Genomic DNA, 19,052 nt, shown 5'->3' with positions numbered 1-19,052 from the left:
TAAAGAGGAGAGGAAATTTTTTGTTGAGTATGTGGGAAATAATTGTACACAGTTGCAAAAGCAGGCAGTACTAAGGGAAATTCAACCGTATAACATTTAAAAGGGATGTAAAATGGGGAAAACTGAAATAGATGAATATACAAGAATATACAGGAATTATGGGTAAATTAAAAGAACTTGGAAAGGGAAGGAGGGAAGTTGCTGAATGTATGGGTATAGTGAAAGATGTTAATGTGGTAATGTAAAATCTGAAAACTTTAATAAAAATTATTATTATTATTATTTTAAAATATGAAATAACTAACCACAACAGATGCTTCAAATGGTTTCCCCAAATTCAGCTGAAATTGCAACTTATACAGGCTTTTCCAGTCTCACTATTATTCAACCCCCTGAATAGAATCCCTCACAACAGCACAAATACAACAGGTGTTGTCTCAAGCACACCTGGTGCACCAGCTGTAACACATGAAATACCTGAGCTGACTAGGGGGTCACGGAGTGTCAAATTTGGCTGTATGTTAGAAATATGGCTAAGTCAAGAGAATGGTCCAAGAAGGGACTTCCGGGTTGGCGCTTCTGGCAATGGCGGATTTCCTCTGATCAGGAGGAATCCGCTCCTTGGAAATTAGGGTCTGACCGCCACGGCCAGGCGGAGACCCATTAGAAACCACGGGCGGAAGAAGCTCGTGGACTTGGGATTCGGCCGGTACCTTTTGAGCCTCCCCTACTCGTGGGGAAACCCGGTTTCGGGGTTCCGGAGCGACGTGGGGTGAGCGGCGGGGTACATCGAATCAACCGCTTCTTTCAAGGAGTGAAGCCGCATTGCTGTTGCCAGAAAGCGTCGACTTTTTCCTGTGGACATTCGGACTCTAAATAACCACTTGTAAGTAAAACAGAAAATTGGATTTTTTAAGCATCGTAATTTGGCATTGAAACGGGAAGGTCTAAACAGGAAGTCCGCCTTCCGTTTTGTAAACAGATCAAAGCAAAAACGTCGTAAGCTAAAGCCTGGGAAAAGTATTTTGTAAAACATTAAACTTTCATCATTTAAGATATCGAACCCCCCTTGGAAGCAGGAAAAGAGGGGGGAATTCTTTGTGGATTGTTTAAACCTGCAGGAGAGTGAGCGACGAGATAATTTACCACTGTTTTGAGCCTGGGATCGGGCTGTTAATAAGATTGACGATTTGAGAAAATTATTTACTGGGAATGGAATACATCCTGATGGACAGTTGAATAAGAGATATATATCCTTTTCATTGTTTCCTCTGCACTTAAAAAGGAGAAAAGTAACTGAAAGTTGAATGGTAACTTTGTCATTGGACCTGGATTTATAAGGACAGATACAAATAGAAATTGTTTCCTATAGAGGGAGCCTTTGAAACTGTTGTAACTGCGAAGTGGAATTAAGGAATTTTCCACTAAGAACTAAGGACTGTGTGAAATAAGTGACCTTGGATAAGACCTTGGATAAGAATGGCAAAACAAGAAGTTCTAGTGAATGCATTTTACAAAATAAGTGCTCTGTTGGAACAACTACATGAGAAGACAGACTTGACGGTAAAGAAAATTGACAATTTGGGACAAAATATAACTGATTTGGAACAAAAAGTGAACATTTTTACAGGAATTACTCGGGATGCGACTCAGGAACCCACTTTGAAATGGCAAGCTCTGGAGATGATGGAACAAAATGCTTCTGTATCTCAAGAAACTCAAGTGGAGGTTTTGGCCCCACAGAAACAATTTGATGGACATAAGCTGAAGTCAGAGGTGATGGAGAGTCAGATTTGGAGAGACGGTGCCCCGCTTGGACCGAAGAAGGGAAGATGGGTAGATTTCCCTATGGAGGGAGGCACTGAGGGAGAGATTGGAGATGCGGAGCCCTTAAGCCTCAAACGGTCTTTGGAGTATGTCCTGGAACATCTTTTGGACTACAGCTTCAAATATGGAGCATGGGCAAACTTGCTGAGACGGAATCAAGGAGCTGCTAAGATGGAAACCCTTTGGAACCTAATCTTTGGCAACAAAAGAAATCTGCAGACAGGACAGGGAGAAGAGTTAAGAGCCTTGGATAGAAGAGCACCAGGCTGATGGACTATATGGAACTGATAGAAAAGACTGACAAAATCCGAGACCAGGGAGAAGAGACGGTGGAAGAAGATTGGGAAAATTTTTAAAATTTTATTCAGAGAAATATAGCATAATTAAGGAATATTGGGAAATGGTGGAATGAAATTATATGACTTTAGTAGAAATATGATAAGGATTTAAGTATAGATAAATTTTAAGATTTTGATGGTAAGATAAGGTTAAAATAAATTAAAACAACTAAACGATAGAAAGCAGTGAAAGACGGAAAGGATTTGCTGATTTAATTATTAACTGGAATACAAAAATGGGAGGTGTGAGGAGGTCGAGGAAATAAGTCAATGAAAGATAAGCTTAAAGATCAGAGGAGTTTTTCTTTTTTTTGTTGGTGTTTTTTGTGATTTGATGTATTGTGATTTTGTTTCTGCTCTTTATTATGTAATTTTGTATCTTTCTATCTTTCTTTTTTTTCTTATCTCCTCTCTTTTCTCTCTTTCCCTCTTTTTTCTCTTTTCTATGTAATTCTTAAAAGTTCAATAAATATTACTTTTAAAAAAAAGAGAGAATGGTCCAAGAAGGTAAGAGATCGTTGGCCTTCAGAAACAAGGAGCAGGATACAAAAAGATAGTGAAGGCACTGAATGTTCCTAGAGACACTATTGGAAGCATAGTTTGCAAGTTCAAAGTTAAAGGAACAGTGGTCACACTACTTGGATGGGGCAGAAAAAGGAAGCTATCTGCGGCAGCAACCAGATTTCTGAGAAGGCAGGCTGGGAAAAACCCTTGACTGACTGCAAAAGAGCTGCAGCAAGACTTGGTGGCAGCAGGCACTGAGGTTTCAGTGAGCAAAGTAAAACACGTAGTAAATGCAGGTGGTTTCCATGCCAGAACTCCAAGACGTACACCACTACTGACCCAAAAACACAAGAAAAGTTGGCTCCAATATGCTCAAAATCATATACATAAGCCACAAAAGTTTTAGGATTCCTGTTTCCAGCGGTGAGAAATGGCTGACTCCCATATGATTGGATCCCAGCCGTGCCGGTAATTCAGAAGAAGAAGAAGAGTTTGGATTTGATATCCCGCCTTTCACTCCCTTTAAGGAGTCTCAAAGCGGCTACCATTCTCTTTTCCCTTCCTCCCCCACAACAAACACTCTGTGAGGTGAGTGGGGCTGAGAGACTTCAAAGAAGTGTGACTGGCTCAAGGTCACCCAACAGTTGCATGTGGAGGAGCGGAGACTCGAACCCGGTTCCCCAGATTACGAGACTACCGCTCTTAATCACTACACCACACTGGCTCTCAGGGCTGATATGGGGGTAATTAGCCCTGGCAGACTCCCCAGGGTGGGGGAGGACTGTCTTGTAGACCTGCAGATTGTCTGAGATTGTCAGCTTGCATCAAGGTGCAAGCGACAGGACACTGGGTCCCAGAACACGACACGGCTGGCACTCTCCGATGCCATTCTCATAGCTGGAAATATTTGCTTGATAAAATGATTGGATTTGGAGAATAAACAGACATAGTCTGGACTGAAGAAGACTAAGAAAAAACCTGCAGAACTGTACAGTCCCTGGTGTTTAAGCTTGGATTTCAAAGAGATTCTCATCATGGCATTTGGATTACGGAGGTGTTTGGTACAGTGGTGCCCCGCAAGACGAATGCCTCGCAAGACGGAAAACCCGCTAGACGAAAGAGTTTTCCGTTTTGGAGGTGCTTCGCAAAACAAATTTGCTATGGGCTTGCTTCACAAGACGAAAATGTCTTGCGAGTTCCTGCGGGGTTTCCCCCCCCCTTTTCCCAAGCCGCTAAGCCGCTTAACAGCTGATCGCTAAGCCGCTTAACAGCTTATCGCTAAGCCGCTTAACAGCTGATCGCTAAGCCGCTTATCAGCTGATCCACTAAGCCCGCTAAGCCGCTAATAGCCTTTTAGCAGCTAATCCGCTAATCCCTTAAGCCTTTAATAGCCGCTAATAGCCGCTAAACCGCTAATAGCGCTAATCCTCTAATCCGCTAATGGGCTTGCTTCGCAAGACGAAAAAAACCGCAAGACGAAGAGACTCGCGGAACGGATTCTTTTCGTCTTGCGAGGCACCACTGTATGTCCTTTTTTTCTTCTTAATATCTACAATTGGTTTTCCATGCCAAGCCTCATCAAGAAACTTTTTTTTTTTAAAAGAGTACAGATGGACTTCTATTTATAATTAAGTATTCAACTGTGCAGCTGTACTCAGACTTGAAAGACTTGATAAAAATAAAAGAAGAAACAAGATGGCGCTTGGTAATATGACGCAGCACGGAAAAATGAGAATTCCTCCCTTTTTCGAGGGAAGCAGGACATATTTGCTAGCTGACTTTGTAACGACTTGAGATAACAATTTTGGACAACATATAGTGCAGCTGTTTGCAGAAGTTTTTCATTATGAGCGAGAGAGAAGGCTGAATGGATGTCTAGCAGCCCCCCTTGTAGGGCCCGAAGGGTGGGATTGTTTGGTCTCCGAGAGGCTGGTCGATCGCCAAATGACTTATATCTGTGGAATACAGTTCATTTACATTGCAATATTGCAAACAGTATGCTCAACAATTTACAGTAACAACTTAACAACGTGGAAGCTACTATGTTATTAAATCTCAAACCAAAAGTTTGGACAACAGCCCGGATTGGAAGGATTTAACAATTTGGGAGTTGCTGCGTCATTAAACTTCAGACAATAGACTTGGACAACAGCCCAGATTGGAAGATTGGAATGGAGTCAGGGAAAGCTGCGCTGGCAAATAGACAGTTGAAAATATATATATACACAAATAAAGCTGTATTTGATGGACGAAAGGATATATGATTTCTGACATGACTGAGAATCACAGAGCCAGGGACGGAGAACTTTAAAGCGTTAAGATCGTGATGTGGAAAACATGAAAACAACAACAAGAGGCAGGATCGAAGATATTGGAGATACACTTCAAAGGTCCAGACTATGGGGAGCCCCCCCCCAAATAATAATAATAATAATAATAATAATAATAATAATAATAATAATAATAATAATATCTTTATTGTCATTGCCCCCTTCGGGGACAACGAAATTACTTGGCTGCTCCATGAAAACACTAATTAAAAAATATAGTAAAATACAGCAAGGGAGATTAGATGACTTTCAAAGTCCGGGCTTCCCATTCAGGGCCGAGATCGCTCTGGAGAAGAAGCTGTTCTTAAGACGGCTCATTCTTGTCTTCATCGTCCTGTATCTCCGTCCCGACGGCAAGAGCTCGAAGAGACAGTGACCAGGATGCGATGGATCTTTTACTATGTCCAGTGCCTTCCTATGGCACCTTGTGGCATAAATCTGCTCTAAGGTGGAGAGTGGGCAGCCAACAATGCTCTCTGCTGCCTTAACAACCCTGCGCAACCCCATCCTGTCCTGGGTAGTACAGCTTCCGTACCACACACATAAGCCATAAGTGAGCACGCTCTCAATGGCACAGTGATAGAAGGCAAGCAGCAGTTTCTGCGGAAGATGGTTTTTCCTTAGTATTCTCAAAAAATACAGTCTCTGCTGCGCCTTCTTCACAAGCCCCCTTGTGTTGACACTCCAGGACAGATCCTCTTGTAATTCAATGCCCAAAAATCTGAACGTTGTTACCCTCTCCACACAGACCCCATCAATCAAAAGTGGCTGGACATTGCTCTTCTGTCTCCTGAAGTCCACCACAAGTTCCTTTGTCTTCCTTGTATTTATGAGCAAATTGTTAGCTCTGCACCACTCTGTCAGCCGCTCCACCTCATCTCTATAATCCATTTCACCCTCCCTTTCAGAGATGAGCCCAATCACGGTTGTGTCATCTGCAAATTTGACAACCCTATTACCAGGGTGAGTAGCGACACAATCGTACGTGTAGAGAATATAAAGGAGCGGACTGAGTACGCATCCCTGTGGTGTTCCTGTGTTAGTCTTAAGCATATTAGAGGTATATGGGCCCAACCGAACCCTCTGGGGGCGGTCTGACAAAAAGTCCAATATCCACCCACAAAGTGATAACGGAAGCCCCAGATCTTCCAGTTTAGACATCAGACGTTGTGGTAGAATGGTATTAAATGCCGAGCTAAAATCTTAAAAAAGCAGTCTGGCATAACCCTCCCCCCCCCCCCCCTGCTGCTCCAAATGTGCAAGGACGGCATGGAGGGCAATCGCCACAGCGTCCTCTGTCAATCTTTTCGTTTTATAAGCAAATTGGAATGTGTCCAGTCCCTCTGGTAGGCAGGCAATGACATAATTTCGTACCAGCTTTTCAAAGCACTTCATGATTATAGGTGTGAGTGCTACTGGACGAAAATCATTCAGATCTTCCGGGTTAGGTTTTTTTGCTATTGGAACGATAATAGAGGACTTTAGGCAGGATGGAACAATAGCCTGGGCTAGGGATTGATTTAAAATCCCAGTGAAAACTCCTGCTAGTTGATCTGCACAGTCTCTCAATACCCTTCCAGCTACCCCATCTGGCCCTGTGGCCTTCCTTGGGTTGATTCCCTTCAACACCTTCCTCATCCTTATTAATAATTCGGATGGTAATTTGGTCATTTTTTATGTTAGTTTATTGTTTTTAATTGGCTTATGATATGGATATGTTAATTGGCTGTTTTTATTGGAAAATCAATAAAAATGATTTAAAATTAATAATAATACAACATTCCTTGTTTCCCTAGAGTGGACACAGACAGGGGGGGGTTATTCCAGCTGCCATCCCTCCTCTCTTTTGCCACTCTCTTCCATTTTGGCCACTGCTCCTGATGCTGTCTGCTGGCTCTGTGCCAGCAGCGCATCGGCCCATCCTTACAAGGATGTAAGCCACACTGTATCTGTAACTACAAGCTAAAGGCTGCCTTCAGGGATCATACTGTGAACTGAATGTGAGTAAACTTCATTACTTATAAGGAAAAAAGAAATAAAAGACACAAGTCTTTAAGGGATCTTACCAGGAATATACTCCAATCTGGGCATGCCAGATTGGATTGATTAACTAAAGAGATTCAAATGAATCTGCAAACTAGCTTTCTGCTGTGTGAAGGGGAATGAGCTCTGAGATCTATATCTATATCACTCAGTAGCATGAGTGAGGAAGGATAATAATTAATCAATATATCCTCTCCTACTGTCCACAACATTCCCACAGAAATGTCATGCCATCTGTGAGTAAGCTGAAGCTTGGGCATCTTTGGATTTTCCAACAAGACAGTGATCCAAAGCATACCTCAAATTCCACCAAGGCTTGGTTGCAGAAGAAGTCCTGGAAGGTTCTATAGCGGCCATCACAGTCACCTAACTTGAACCCCATAGAAAATCTCTAGTGGGACCTGAAGAAGGCGGTTGCAGCACACAAACCCAAGAATATTACTGAACTGGAGGCCATGAGGAATGGGCTGAGATTCCTCAGGAACGCTGCTGGAAGCTGCTGTCTGGCTATGCATCTCATTTGCAGTACATCATAGCAGCAAAAGGCTGCTCTACTAAGTACCGTATTTTTCGCACCATAGGGCGCACCGGACCTTAGGACGCACCTAGTTTTTTGGGGGGGAAATAAAGGGAAAAAATTCCCCCCCCCCAGGTGCGCTGCACCAATCCCGAAGCTTGGGGCGTGCAGAGCTCAGCGCACCCCAAGCTTCTGGGTGCCGGCAAGGTCTCCGCTAGCTGTGGGAGAGCCGCGCGGCTCTTCCACGGCTAGCGGGGTGCTGCGCCAATCCCGAAGCTTGGGGTGTGCGGAGCTCAGCGCGCCCCACGCTTCTGGGTGCCGGCAAGGTCTCCGCTAACTGTGGGAGAGCCGCACGGCTCTTCCACGGCTAGCGGGGTGCTGCGCCAATCCCGAAGCTTGGGGTGTGCAGAGCTCAGCGCGCCCCAAGCTTCTGGGTGCCGGCAAGGTCTCCGCTAGCTGTGGGAGAGCCGCGCGGCTTTCCCACAGCTAGCGGAGTGCTGCGCCAATCCCGAAGCTTGGGGTGTGCGGAGCTCAGCGCGCCCCAAGCTTCTGGGTGCTGGCAAGGTCTCCGCTAGCCGTGGGAGAGCCGCGCGGCTTTCCCACAGCTAGCGGAGTGCTGCACCAATCCCGAAGCTTGGGGCGTGCGGAGCTCAGCGCGCCCCAAACTTCTGGGTGCCGGCAAGGTCTCCGCTAGCTGTGGGAGAGCCGCGCGGCTTCGTGCGGCTCTCCCACGGCTAGCGGAGCGCTGCGCCAATCCCGAAGCTTGGGGAGTGCGGAGCTCAGTGCGCCCCAAGCTTCTGGATGCCGGCAAGGTGGGAGAGACGCGCTGTGCCTCCCCGCTGTCCCCGGAGCTTGCGGGGCAGGCAGCGGGGAGAAGCGCTCTTCTCCCCACCGCCTGCCTTTAGACCAGGTCCGGGAACAGCGGGAAGACGCGCTGCGCCTCCCCGCTGTCCCCGGAGCTTGCGAGGCAGGCAGCGGGGAGAAGCGCTCTTCTCCCCACCGCCTGCCTTCAGACCAGGTCCGGGAACAGCGGGAAGACGCGCTGCGCCTCCCCGCTGTCCCCGGAGCTTGCGGGGCTGGCGCTGGGGCTCTCCTGAAGCCTGGAGAGCGAGAGGGGTTTATGCGCACCGACCCCTCTCACTCTCCAAGCTTCAGCGAAAGCCTGCATTCGCTCCATAGGACGCACACACATTTCCCCTTCATTTTTGGAGGGGAAAAAGTGCGTCCTATGGAGCGAAAAATACGGTACTAAAGATTCTTGTCATGAAGGGGTTGAATAATAGTGAGACTGGGGAAGCCCCTATAAGTTGCAATTTCAGCTGAATTTGGGAAAACCACTTGAAGCATCCGTTGTGTTGAGCTATTTCAATCGCTTTTGTTTGATTTGCTTATTGCAAACAGCTGAAAGTCTGTAATTTTGACAATAAACCTGATTCGCAATGAGGGTTGAATAATTTTGATTGCAACTGTATGCTATGCTGACTATGTCCAAATCCAGAATATACATTTAAAGCACTATGATACCCCTGTTCCCCTCACAGAGCTGCTATTCTCAAAGTGGTTAAATAATCACAGGGAACTCTGGGAATTGTAGCTCTGTGAGTTAAACAGGATTGAAGCAATGACTTTTTAAAGTGGTATAACAATGATTTAAATGTTTGCTGCAGATGTGGCCCCAGTAGCCGATAAAAACCAGGGGCTCCATTCTAAATAGCTCAGTCAGTAGATCATGAGCCCATTTGGGCAAAAGGATTCCTGCATTGCAGGGGGTTGGACTAGATGGCCCTTGTGGTTCCTTCTAACCCTATAATTCTATGATTCTAAGACAACCTGCTCATCCTGCCCTCTGACCTGGAAGCACTGGCTTCTAGCTTCCTTGTTTGTGGGACGGGGAGTGAATAATGGAGGATGAATTATTCTGGAGAGAAGAAATTGGGCCCCAAATGATGCAAAGTTAAGGAAACGTGGGCTGCCTGCAGGTGCAAACCAAAGGCCCATCCATGCCACAACAGTGGACATGGCAGACTATTAAAGAGGTCCACAAGATTTATTGAACCACACAAATATTCAATACCTTAACATAGTCGGGAAAATATTACTTGTGAAGTAGAAGATGATCCAAGGATTGGTTGTGACCAATGGCGGTGATACCAAGCCAATAAGCAACTATTCCCCTGAAGAAGACCTGTAGGGTCTCAAAGGTGTTGGGAACTTGGAATCGCTTTGTGGTTCAATGAAGATGGTAAACAGAACATTTAATATTCTGCCTTTCACTGGCAGAATATCAGGCTTTGTCGCTGCTCTATAATGGCAATCAGACAGGTGCTAATGGGGTGCTCACAAGAATAGAAACTGTGGAATATTCTTCCTGCAGAGATTTGCCCATAATATAATGCTAGCTGACTGGGAACGGTTATGGACCACTGGTATGAAATTTACGGCATGTAATGCCTTAAGAGAGAATATTATGAAAATGATATACAAATGGTACATGACACCAGTCAAGCTAGCAAAAATTTATCACTTGCCCGATAATAAATGCTGGAAATGTAATGAAACTGAAGGTACATTCTTTCACCTTTGGTGGACGTGCTCAAGGATTAAGACCTTCTGGGAGATGATCTATAATGAACTGAAAAAAGTGTTTAAATACACCTTCCCGAAGAAACCAGAGGCCTTTCTCCTGGGCATGGTCAACCAACAGGTACATAAGAAGGACAGGACATTTTTCATGTACGCTACAACAGCAGCAAGAATACTCATCGCACAGTATTGGAAGACACAGGAACTACCCACGCTGGAAAAATGGAAGATGAAAGTCATGGACTATATGGAATTGGCAGAAATGACTGGCAGAATCAGAGACCAGGGAGAAGAGACGGTGAAGGAAGATTGGAGGAAGTTTAAAGACTATCTACAGAAACACTATAAGATAATGAATGTTTGATGACACCAGATTGAATGTAAAAGGTTATTAGTAAAAAGTTTAAAGATTAAAAAAGATTAAATACTTTAAGATATAAGGAAATGTAATTATATTAAGATATTAAAATTATGACAAAATTAAATTAAGACAGAGGGAAGGAATTTGCTGATAGAATATATGATCTGGAATACAGAGAAGGAAGGTCTGGGGAGGTTGGAGAAACAAGTTAATGCAAAGAATATAATGAGGATAAAAATTGTTTTTATTTTTTCTACTTTTCTTTTTCATATTTTTTGCTGTTTTGTGTTTGTATGTTATTGTATTTTTCTATTTTTTGTTGTGCTGTGTTTTACTTTTTGTCGCTTTATACTTATTGTAAAACCTAATAAAACATTTATAAAAAAAAGAGATTTGCCCAGCTTCCTCTTTGCTGCCATTTGAACCCAAAGCAAAAGTGTTTTTATTCAAGCAGTCTTTTCACAGTTAGTTCTGCTACTGTTTTTCCAAAAGGTTTTTCTTTACTATGCTCTTGATGTTTTTTAATGACTGCTTGCTTCAAGTGGATCGTTTTATCACAGGGTGCTCTTGTTTATTGCATTGTTACTGGTTTTCTGTCTGTAACCTATTCTTAGTATTTATTGCTACAGCATGATATAAATATTAAATACTAACACTGAAAATCACTGAATGGAAAGGAAAATGAGTTGTGAACAAAGAATAATGAGAAGAGGAGGAAAAGGGAGCTAAGGTCAGCAGCAGAGCATCTGCTTTGTACGGAGGGCCCAGGTTCAATCCTTGGCATCTCCAGGTAAGGCTGGGAGAGATCCCTGTCAGAAATCCTTGAGAACTACAGGGATGGGAAACCTGTAGCCCTTCAGACCTAATTGGACTCCAACAACTCCTGTCATACCTGACCAATAACAATAATACTGGCCAAGACGAGTGGGGCTGGTGGAATTTGGCCTCCAACAACATTGGAGGGACACAGGTTCCCTGCCACTGTTGCGGACAATACTGAGCTAGAAAGAACAATGGCTGACTCAGTAAAAGGCAGCGTTCTGTGTCAAAATTATTGAACAGAAAGGGATATAGCTCAGTGATAAAGCATCTGCCTTGTTTACATGAGACCCCAGGTTCAATCTTTGACACTTTTCCCCAGCCCTCCCAGGAGATGCCTTAGAAATCCAGAGTTGGAAGGGAGCCTGAGGGTCATCTAGTCCAACCCCATGTGATGCAGGAATCACATCTAAAGAATCACTAACAGAGGGCCAGCCAACCTCTGTTCAAAAACCTCCAGTGCAGAAGAGTCCACCACCTCCAGTGGTAGTCTGTTCCACTGTCAAACAGCTCCTACCATCCTAAAATTCTTCTTAATGTTCAGTTGGAATCTTTCTTGTAACTCCAGAGCAGGAGAAAACAAGCTTGCTCCATTTTCCATGTGGCAACCCTTCAGATATTTGAAGATGGCTATCACATCACCTCTCAGTCTTCTCTTCTCCAGGCTAAATATACCCAACTCGCTCAATCATCCATCATAAGGTCTGGTTTCCAGACCCTGTCAAAAATCCTGGCGAGCCCCTACCCCTCAGCACAGACAATATTGAACTACACGGACCTGTATAAGACAGCTTCCTGTGTTCCTAAACAAACAACAGGAAATGCACTGAATGGATGGATGAAAGATATGCATGTGTCTGTGTGTGTGTGTGTGTGTGTGTGTGTGTGTGTTTCCCCCCACCCCCATCCCACCTCCCTATTAACAATCCGAGCCTCTTCTTTGTTAACAAGGGTCTTTGGCTATATATCACAGTTATTACTTGCGCGACTGAGGACTTCATGTGTGCAGAGATGGGATAGGGAAGTGCATAATAAACGAAAAACGTTCCTCATCTCACCTGCATCCCATGAAGACGTGGTTGGTCCAAGCATGAGACAGTGCCAGAAGCTTCTGGAAGGCGGCAGCGTCCGAGTAGCCCCGCAGGTTGCGGAGGAGGAACTGCCTGCGCAGAACCCAGTACCTGTCGTTCTCCTGCTTCTCGCGCCACTGCTCTAGATCGTGCTCCACAGCGGCGGCTGCAGCATCGGCAGTAGGCTGAGGCGGCGGTGGCTGCTTCGTTTGGGAAGGAGGAGGCGGCGGCTGCGAGGATGGGAAATCCTCATCGGGTAGCGTCCACCCTCCGCTGGCCATGGGCTGGCCTTGTCGGGAGTAATGCCAAACGGACCCGGCTTGTGTGAGTGCCGAAGCTTAGCGGAGGGTCGTGGTAGGTAGGGGCTGCCTGGCTGCCTGGCAGCCAGATCCGGATTTCCCTTGATCCGGATCCAGAAAGGAGGAAGAGCGGCAGCAGCTACACAAGGGCACAAATTTATCTGTTCACACGTGCAAGCGACTGCTTCCTTTTCTCCCTCAAGCCCCCCCCCTCTCGTTTCTTTCTCGTGTATGCGCGCACCTAGTGCTCTTCTTTCATTGCTACAATGTAACTCCCGGCGCGCCCCCCCCTCGCTTGTTACACTCGGCTCACGTGGGTGGAATAGAACGTCCAAGGCCCGCGAGATCTCCGGAGAGACAAAAAAAAAACGCGCGAGAGGGTCAACTGGGCGGCCCAATAAGTAGTAAAGCAGTTCAGCGGGTTAAAAGAGATGCTTCGCTCCTCACAGCGACACCTCGAGACGTGGAGGACCCCAGGAGCGGAGCTCTCGGATTATGTGAAGGTGAGAAGAGTGCAGATAGTGAGTGGCAGCCATAAGAGTTAAGACTCTAGGGCACAGGTCCAGAGACTCACTGAGCAGAATGAACCCGAGAGCCCCCCAATCCAGCACAGCTGGCTTGCCACATTTTGAAGTAAAGTTGGCACCTAAAAGGGTTGGAGGAAAGAACATGAAGTCCAGAAACTAAAATTGCTTATTACATTTCTATCCCACCTTTCAAGGTGGCATACATGGGTCTCTCCCCTCTCCGTTTTACCTTCACATTGGTATAAGAAAAAATGGGCTTGACTTTTAAAGTCCAACTTCCCATCAAGGGACCCAGTATCTCAGATCCTCCAAGTGTCCCTATTTCCTAGGGACAGTTCCAGATTTACAGAAGCCATCCTGGTTTCTGATTTGATCCCGGAATGTCAGGCTTTTCCTTAGGATGTCCCTGTTTTCCTTGGAGAAATGTTAGAGGGTATAGAGTTATGCAACCCCCAAGCATAGGCAGCCCTATATGGGAGTCACCCCCCAAACTCGGCCCTCCAGCTATTTTTGGGACTACAACTCCCATCATCCCTTGCTAACAGTACCAAGTGGTTAGGGATGATGGGAATTGTAGTCCCAAAACAACTGGAGGACCGAGTTTGGGGAAGCCAGCTATATGGGGAAGTTTTTAAATGTTTAATGTTTTATTATATTTTTATATATGTTGGAAGCCTGGAAGCCGTCCAGCATGGCTGGGGCAACCCAGTCAGATATGTTACCAGAAATTGGGGGGTGCCTTTTAACATCCCCCAAGTTTGTTATCTGTCAGAGAATAATGAGCTGAGGCAGGATCCAGCAAAAGCAAGATACAGTATTGCACTGGCCCGAATATAAACCACACTCCCCCCCCCCCCATTCCAATTGTGAAAAGTTAAAGTGCGGCTTATATTCGTGACCTTACGGTATCGCTGCTGAAACAGCTGCCTGCGGGGGGGCCTTCAGGGTGCGTGAGACAACTGCACCCATCCTGACTGCGTTTCCCAAGCTACTGTAAGGAAGGGGGAAGGGGGAGAGGCCTCTGGCAAAGCGACGCGGCTCCCCCCCACCGGAAGCAGCCGGGGAGTGTGGGGCAACGGTGCGCAGCCCGCCCGCTGCTCCCCAGCCTCCCCTGGTGTCGGCTTGGGGAAGGGAGTACTGGGAGACAGTAGTGTCAGGAGGCGGGCACACAGCACGCTTGAAACAAGTGCTGGCTTGGGGAACGGGGCGCTGAGTGCCAGCCACCCCCTGCCCCCTGTTCAGGGCGCTAGTGTCGAGAGGCGGGCGGCACCCACAAATAAACCTTGAATTTTAAAGGCAAAAGGTAAAAGGCGGATCTACACGGATCCTCGTGAATTCATATGATTTTTTCATTCAAATTAAATAAAACCACCATGATACTGTAGACCATGTCTTACTCTGTAGAAAGCATCAAAAAAATCACGCATCCACTGTTTCGGGGGGGGGGGGCGCAGGGGCGCAAAAACATGGTTAAAAAACACGGATCCTCATGATTTTTGCACTAGATCAGCCCAAAGTCACCATCAGATCAAACAGCACAGCATGCAACACAAAAATCACTGATCCACAGCTTCCTGACCGTACCGTGGCCCAAAAACGTGGTTTTGAAGCACGGATCTTCATGGATCCTCGTGCTTTTTGCATTGGGCCACCCCAAACTCACCATCACATCACACATCATGTCCAGGGGCACAGACTGCACCACAGAAAACAGGGGTCCACGGTTATCTGGCCACTCCGTGGCCCAAAAACGTGGTTTTGAAGCACGGATCCTCATGGATCCTCACGCTTTTTGCATTGGGCCAACCCAAACTCACTATCAAATCACACATCATGTCCAGGGGCACAGACTGCACCACAGAAAACACGAGTCCACGGTTATCTGGCCACTCCGTGGCCCAAAAACGTGGTTTTGAAGCACGGATCCTCATGGATCTTCACGCTTTTTGCATTGGGCCAACCCAAACTCGCCATCAAATCACACATCATGTCCAGGGGCACTGCCTGCACCACAAAAAACTCGGATCCACTGCTTCCTGGCCACTCCATGGCCCAAAAACGTGGTTTTCAGGCACGGATCCTCATGGATCCTCATGCTTTTTGCATTGGGCCACCCCAAACTCACCGTCAAATCACACATCATTCCCAGGGGCACAGACTGCACCACAAAAATCACGGATCCACGGCTTCCTGGCCACTCTGTGGCCCAAAAACGTGGTTTTCAGGCACGGATCCTCATGGATCCTCATGCTTTTTGCATTGGGCCAACCCAAACTCACCATCAAATCACACATCATGTCCAGGGGTACTGCCTGCACCACAAAAGACTTGGATCCACGGCTTCCTGGCCACTCCATGGCCCAAAAACGTGGTTTTGAAGCACGGATCCTCATGGATCCTCACACGTTTTGCACTGGGCCACCTGAAACTCACTATCAAAACACACATCATAGCCAGGGGCACAGCCTGCACCACAAAAATCACGGATCCATGGCTTCCTGGTGAAACCGTGGCCCAAAAATGTGGTTTCGAAGCACGGATCCTCATGGATCCTCATGCTTTTTGCATCGGACCACCCAAACTCACTGTCAAATAACATGTCATAGTCAGGGGCACAGCCTGCACCACAGAAAACTCAGATCCATGCCTTCCTGGTCATACCATGGCCCAAAAACCTGGTCTTGAAGCACGGATCCTCATGAATCATCACACTTTTTGCATTGGGGAACCCCAAATTCACCCTTTATTCAAATATCTTGTAAATAACCACAGATCTGACCCAAACATCATGGATCTACTGCTTCATGGCCCAGGCCAGATGCTACCCTGGATATATTGGCCAATTTTTAGGTGGGTGTGCTGGGATGGAGGAAACGGAGTCGGCTGAATCTCTATCCAGATGGGCGTCCAATGGCTGGGCCAGAATGATTTCGATTCGGTTTGCCAGCTCCCAGCTCTTCATGGGGCGCAATAGTCACCTGTAGCCTCCATCAGGAGTCCCAGTGTGATCCTGGATGCTTCTGTCTCTATGGAGGCATTGGTCACAAATGTAGCAAACTGCCATTTTTTAATCTATGTCAGGTTAGGCGATTGGTACCATACCTGTCCCTTTCCATGCAGTAGTCACCTGCAGACTAGACTACTTTAACTTGCTGTACACCTGAGCCGGGGAGGGCAGGGTATAAATGCGATAGAGTGTGTGTGTGTGTGTGTGTGTGTTTGTGTGTGTGAGAGAGAGATGCAGGGCTACCCTTGAGACTGCTCCAGAAACTCCAAATGGTCTAAAATGCAGATGCATGATGTCAGGGAACTGCCATCTGAGCGGGAGGCAGAGAGGAGGCTCCAGGACGATGGTGGAGAGGGTCCCAGTAGGGGGAGAGGTAGCCCATCTGCTGGGGAAGGAAATCAGCGTAACACCAGTGGAGAAGGGGGGCAGATGGGGGAAGCGGAGAGGTGGCTCCAGGACTCTTCGCAAGAGACCAGCGGAGAGGGCATGAGTACTCCGTTGCCCACACCCACTTTGCGCAGAAAACTTCCGCGCAGGCAAAGGGAGAGGAAACTGGGCGTCAAACAGCTTTTATGCTGGAAGAGGTTTAAGAAACGCCCACTTACGGATTCTGCCAGCGACTGAGGCAGCCACGGAACTTGAGGCTGTCCAGACAGAAAGGGTTCAACCAGGCAACCTAGCCAGGAGTAACGGCAACTTACGCACGAGCAACCCCTAGAACCATTACACATGAGTTCTTACTTGGACTTTGTGGAGAGCCCACATTCAGTTGGTTGTTCATCAGCTGGATTGGCTCCAGGTGGAGTATCGAATCAGGTTCAAGGTTTTGGTGCTAATCTTTAAAGCCCTAAACAGTCTGTGACCTTTCTTATCTGTGGGAATTATCTTCCAATACACACCCCCCCCCATGAGTGTGACGCTCATCTGACAGCAACCTACTGGTGGTCCCTGGCCCAAAACATATCCAGCTGTCCTCGACCAGAGCCAGAGCCTTTTTGGTGTAACGCTTTGTCTAATGAGACCAGGGCTCAGTGCAATCTATCTCAGTTCTCTCACATGTCATGGTGAGTGGGCTTGCACATTCCTATGACCCTTGTGAGCGAAACCGTTGGGAATCTCATACTCCCAGCTGGGTCACCCAAGGCGGTACGGTCAAAGAAAATTAAATATGCTCAGAGTCCTGTAGTGATTTCATGCTCTTTATTGCAGCTTGTAAAACAGTGACTGAATTTTCCCCAAAACCTCAGGCTTTTATATACATTATTTACACAATGAGTCCCGTCTGACTGGCTGGTTCTGCTTCCCTCCTGGAGCCTGATTGGTCTTTTCCTGCAAGCCAATCAGTTCTTGCATTCTAGGATCCTACTTGTCTATTGTTCTAGGATCCAAGCTTAGTACATAACAGGGAAGGAGATAGACAAAGAATGATCCAAGAAGTCCTCAATGGCAGAACAGGCGGGTGATAACAAGCAGTGTGTTACAACGGCTCTGAAGGCGGATGAAGGCTGCAGCAGATAGGATCCACCAATTTGTCATGACTACTCATGCCATCAGAACAGAGCCCTACTGCGAAGGCTGTGCGTTGGTCAGCGTGCACTGATCTACACACCTAAAAGAAATTCACGCACAGGCGTCTTCCAAAAACCCAACCCAACCCTCCCCCCATTGTGATCAGCAAATGGCTTACAGAGGCAGGAATGTGAAATCTGGAAGCTCCTAGTCATGAATTGACACATGGGCAGTGGATACAGATTCAGTCGTTCTGACTCAAGGAATGAGGCAGTTGAGCAGCTCGGCAGCTGTATCCATGACTGAGCAGCCCTTTTTAGGATCCACTCTGCTAACTCTGAAAAGGGGAGGGGCTAGAAAAGGTGCCCTAAACATAGTCTGCCTCCCTTTTTCCCTGACTGGATTACCGCGCCCAGTGGGGTCACCACCCAGGGGCCGTAAAAGACAATTGAACTTTGGAACATGGAATATATGGACTTTGTCAGATAACACAGACAGCGAACGTCTTAAACGCAGAACTGCCATCATTGCAAGAGAGCTGCGATGTTTTAACATTGATATTGCAGCGTTTCAAGACTCTCGAAGAGCAGTCGAAGGACAACTGAAGGAAGAAAAAGGAGGCTACACATTCTTCTGGAGAGGTCTATCTGAACAAGAACATTGAATACATGGGTAGGCTTCGCTATGAAAAACGACCTTGTGAAGCTCCTGTCAGAAGTCCCTACTGGCATTAATGAGCGACTCTCAACCCTTTGAATAAAGCTCACAAAAAACCAACAGATCACTATAATCAGCACTTATGTACCAACACTGGATGCCGATGAAGACATTAAAGAAATTTTTTACTCTCAGCTGGATACCATCCAATCAGAGATGCCTAAGGAAGATAAAATTATCCTCCTGGGTGATTTTAATGCAAGAGTTGGGTGAGATTTCGATTTGTGGCCTAGGACTATTGGGAAAGAAGGAGTTGGCAACAGCAACCAGAATGGAATCTTACTTTTGACGATATGTGCAGCGCACAACCTTGTTATTACCAAAACACTCTTTTGACAGAAAAATAAATTTAAAACTTCATGGAGGCATCCTCGGTCAAACCACTGACACCTCTTAGACTATGTTATTGTCCGTGCTAAAGATCAACGTGATGTGCTCCTTACCAGAGCTATGACGAGCACTGGACAGATCACCAACTAATACGCGCCACGATGGCTATCAAGATTATACCTCAACGCAGGCTTCAGGGAAGAAAACCAAGGCGCAAAATGAACACTAAAGCCCTTCAAGTTCCCATTAAGCGGGATTGCTTCTAAACGAC

General features: G+C 46.5%; 1 protein-coding gene across 1 annotated transcript in view; it reads right to left on the bottom strand.

Moving 5' to 3' along the window:
* Positions 1-13,050, bottom strand: part of LOC310668829 (NF-kappa-B-repressing factor-like) — a 35,388-nt gene extending 22,338 nt beyond the window's left edge. Inside the window, exon 1 of the mRNA XM_083422158.1 lies at positions 12,381-13,050. Within this exon, the coding sequence (XP_083278284.1) occupies positions 12,381-12,673 (293 nt within the window). The 5' untranslated portion in view covers positions 12,674-13,050. The remainder of the gene's footprint in view (positions 1-12,380) is intronic.
* Positions 13,051-19,052: the final 6,002 nt, after the last annotated feature.

Source organism: Podarcis tiliguerta (genome assembly GCF_965153285.1).
Source record: "Podarcis tiliguerta genome assembly, chromosome: W".
NCBI lineage: Eukaryota > Metazoa > Chordata > Lepidosauria > Squamata > Lacertidae > Podarcis > Podarcis tiliguerta.
Note: the sequence above shows the minus strand (reverse complement) of the source record. Positions and strands in the feature narration are given on the sequence as shown.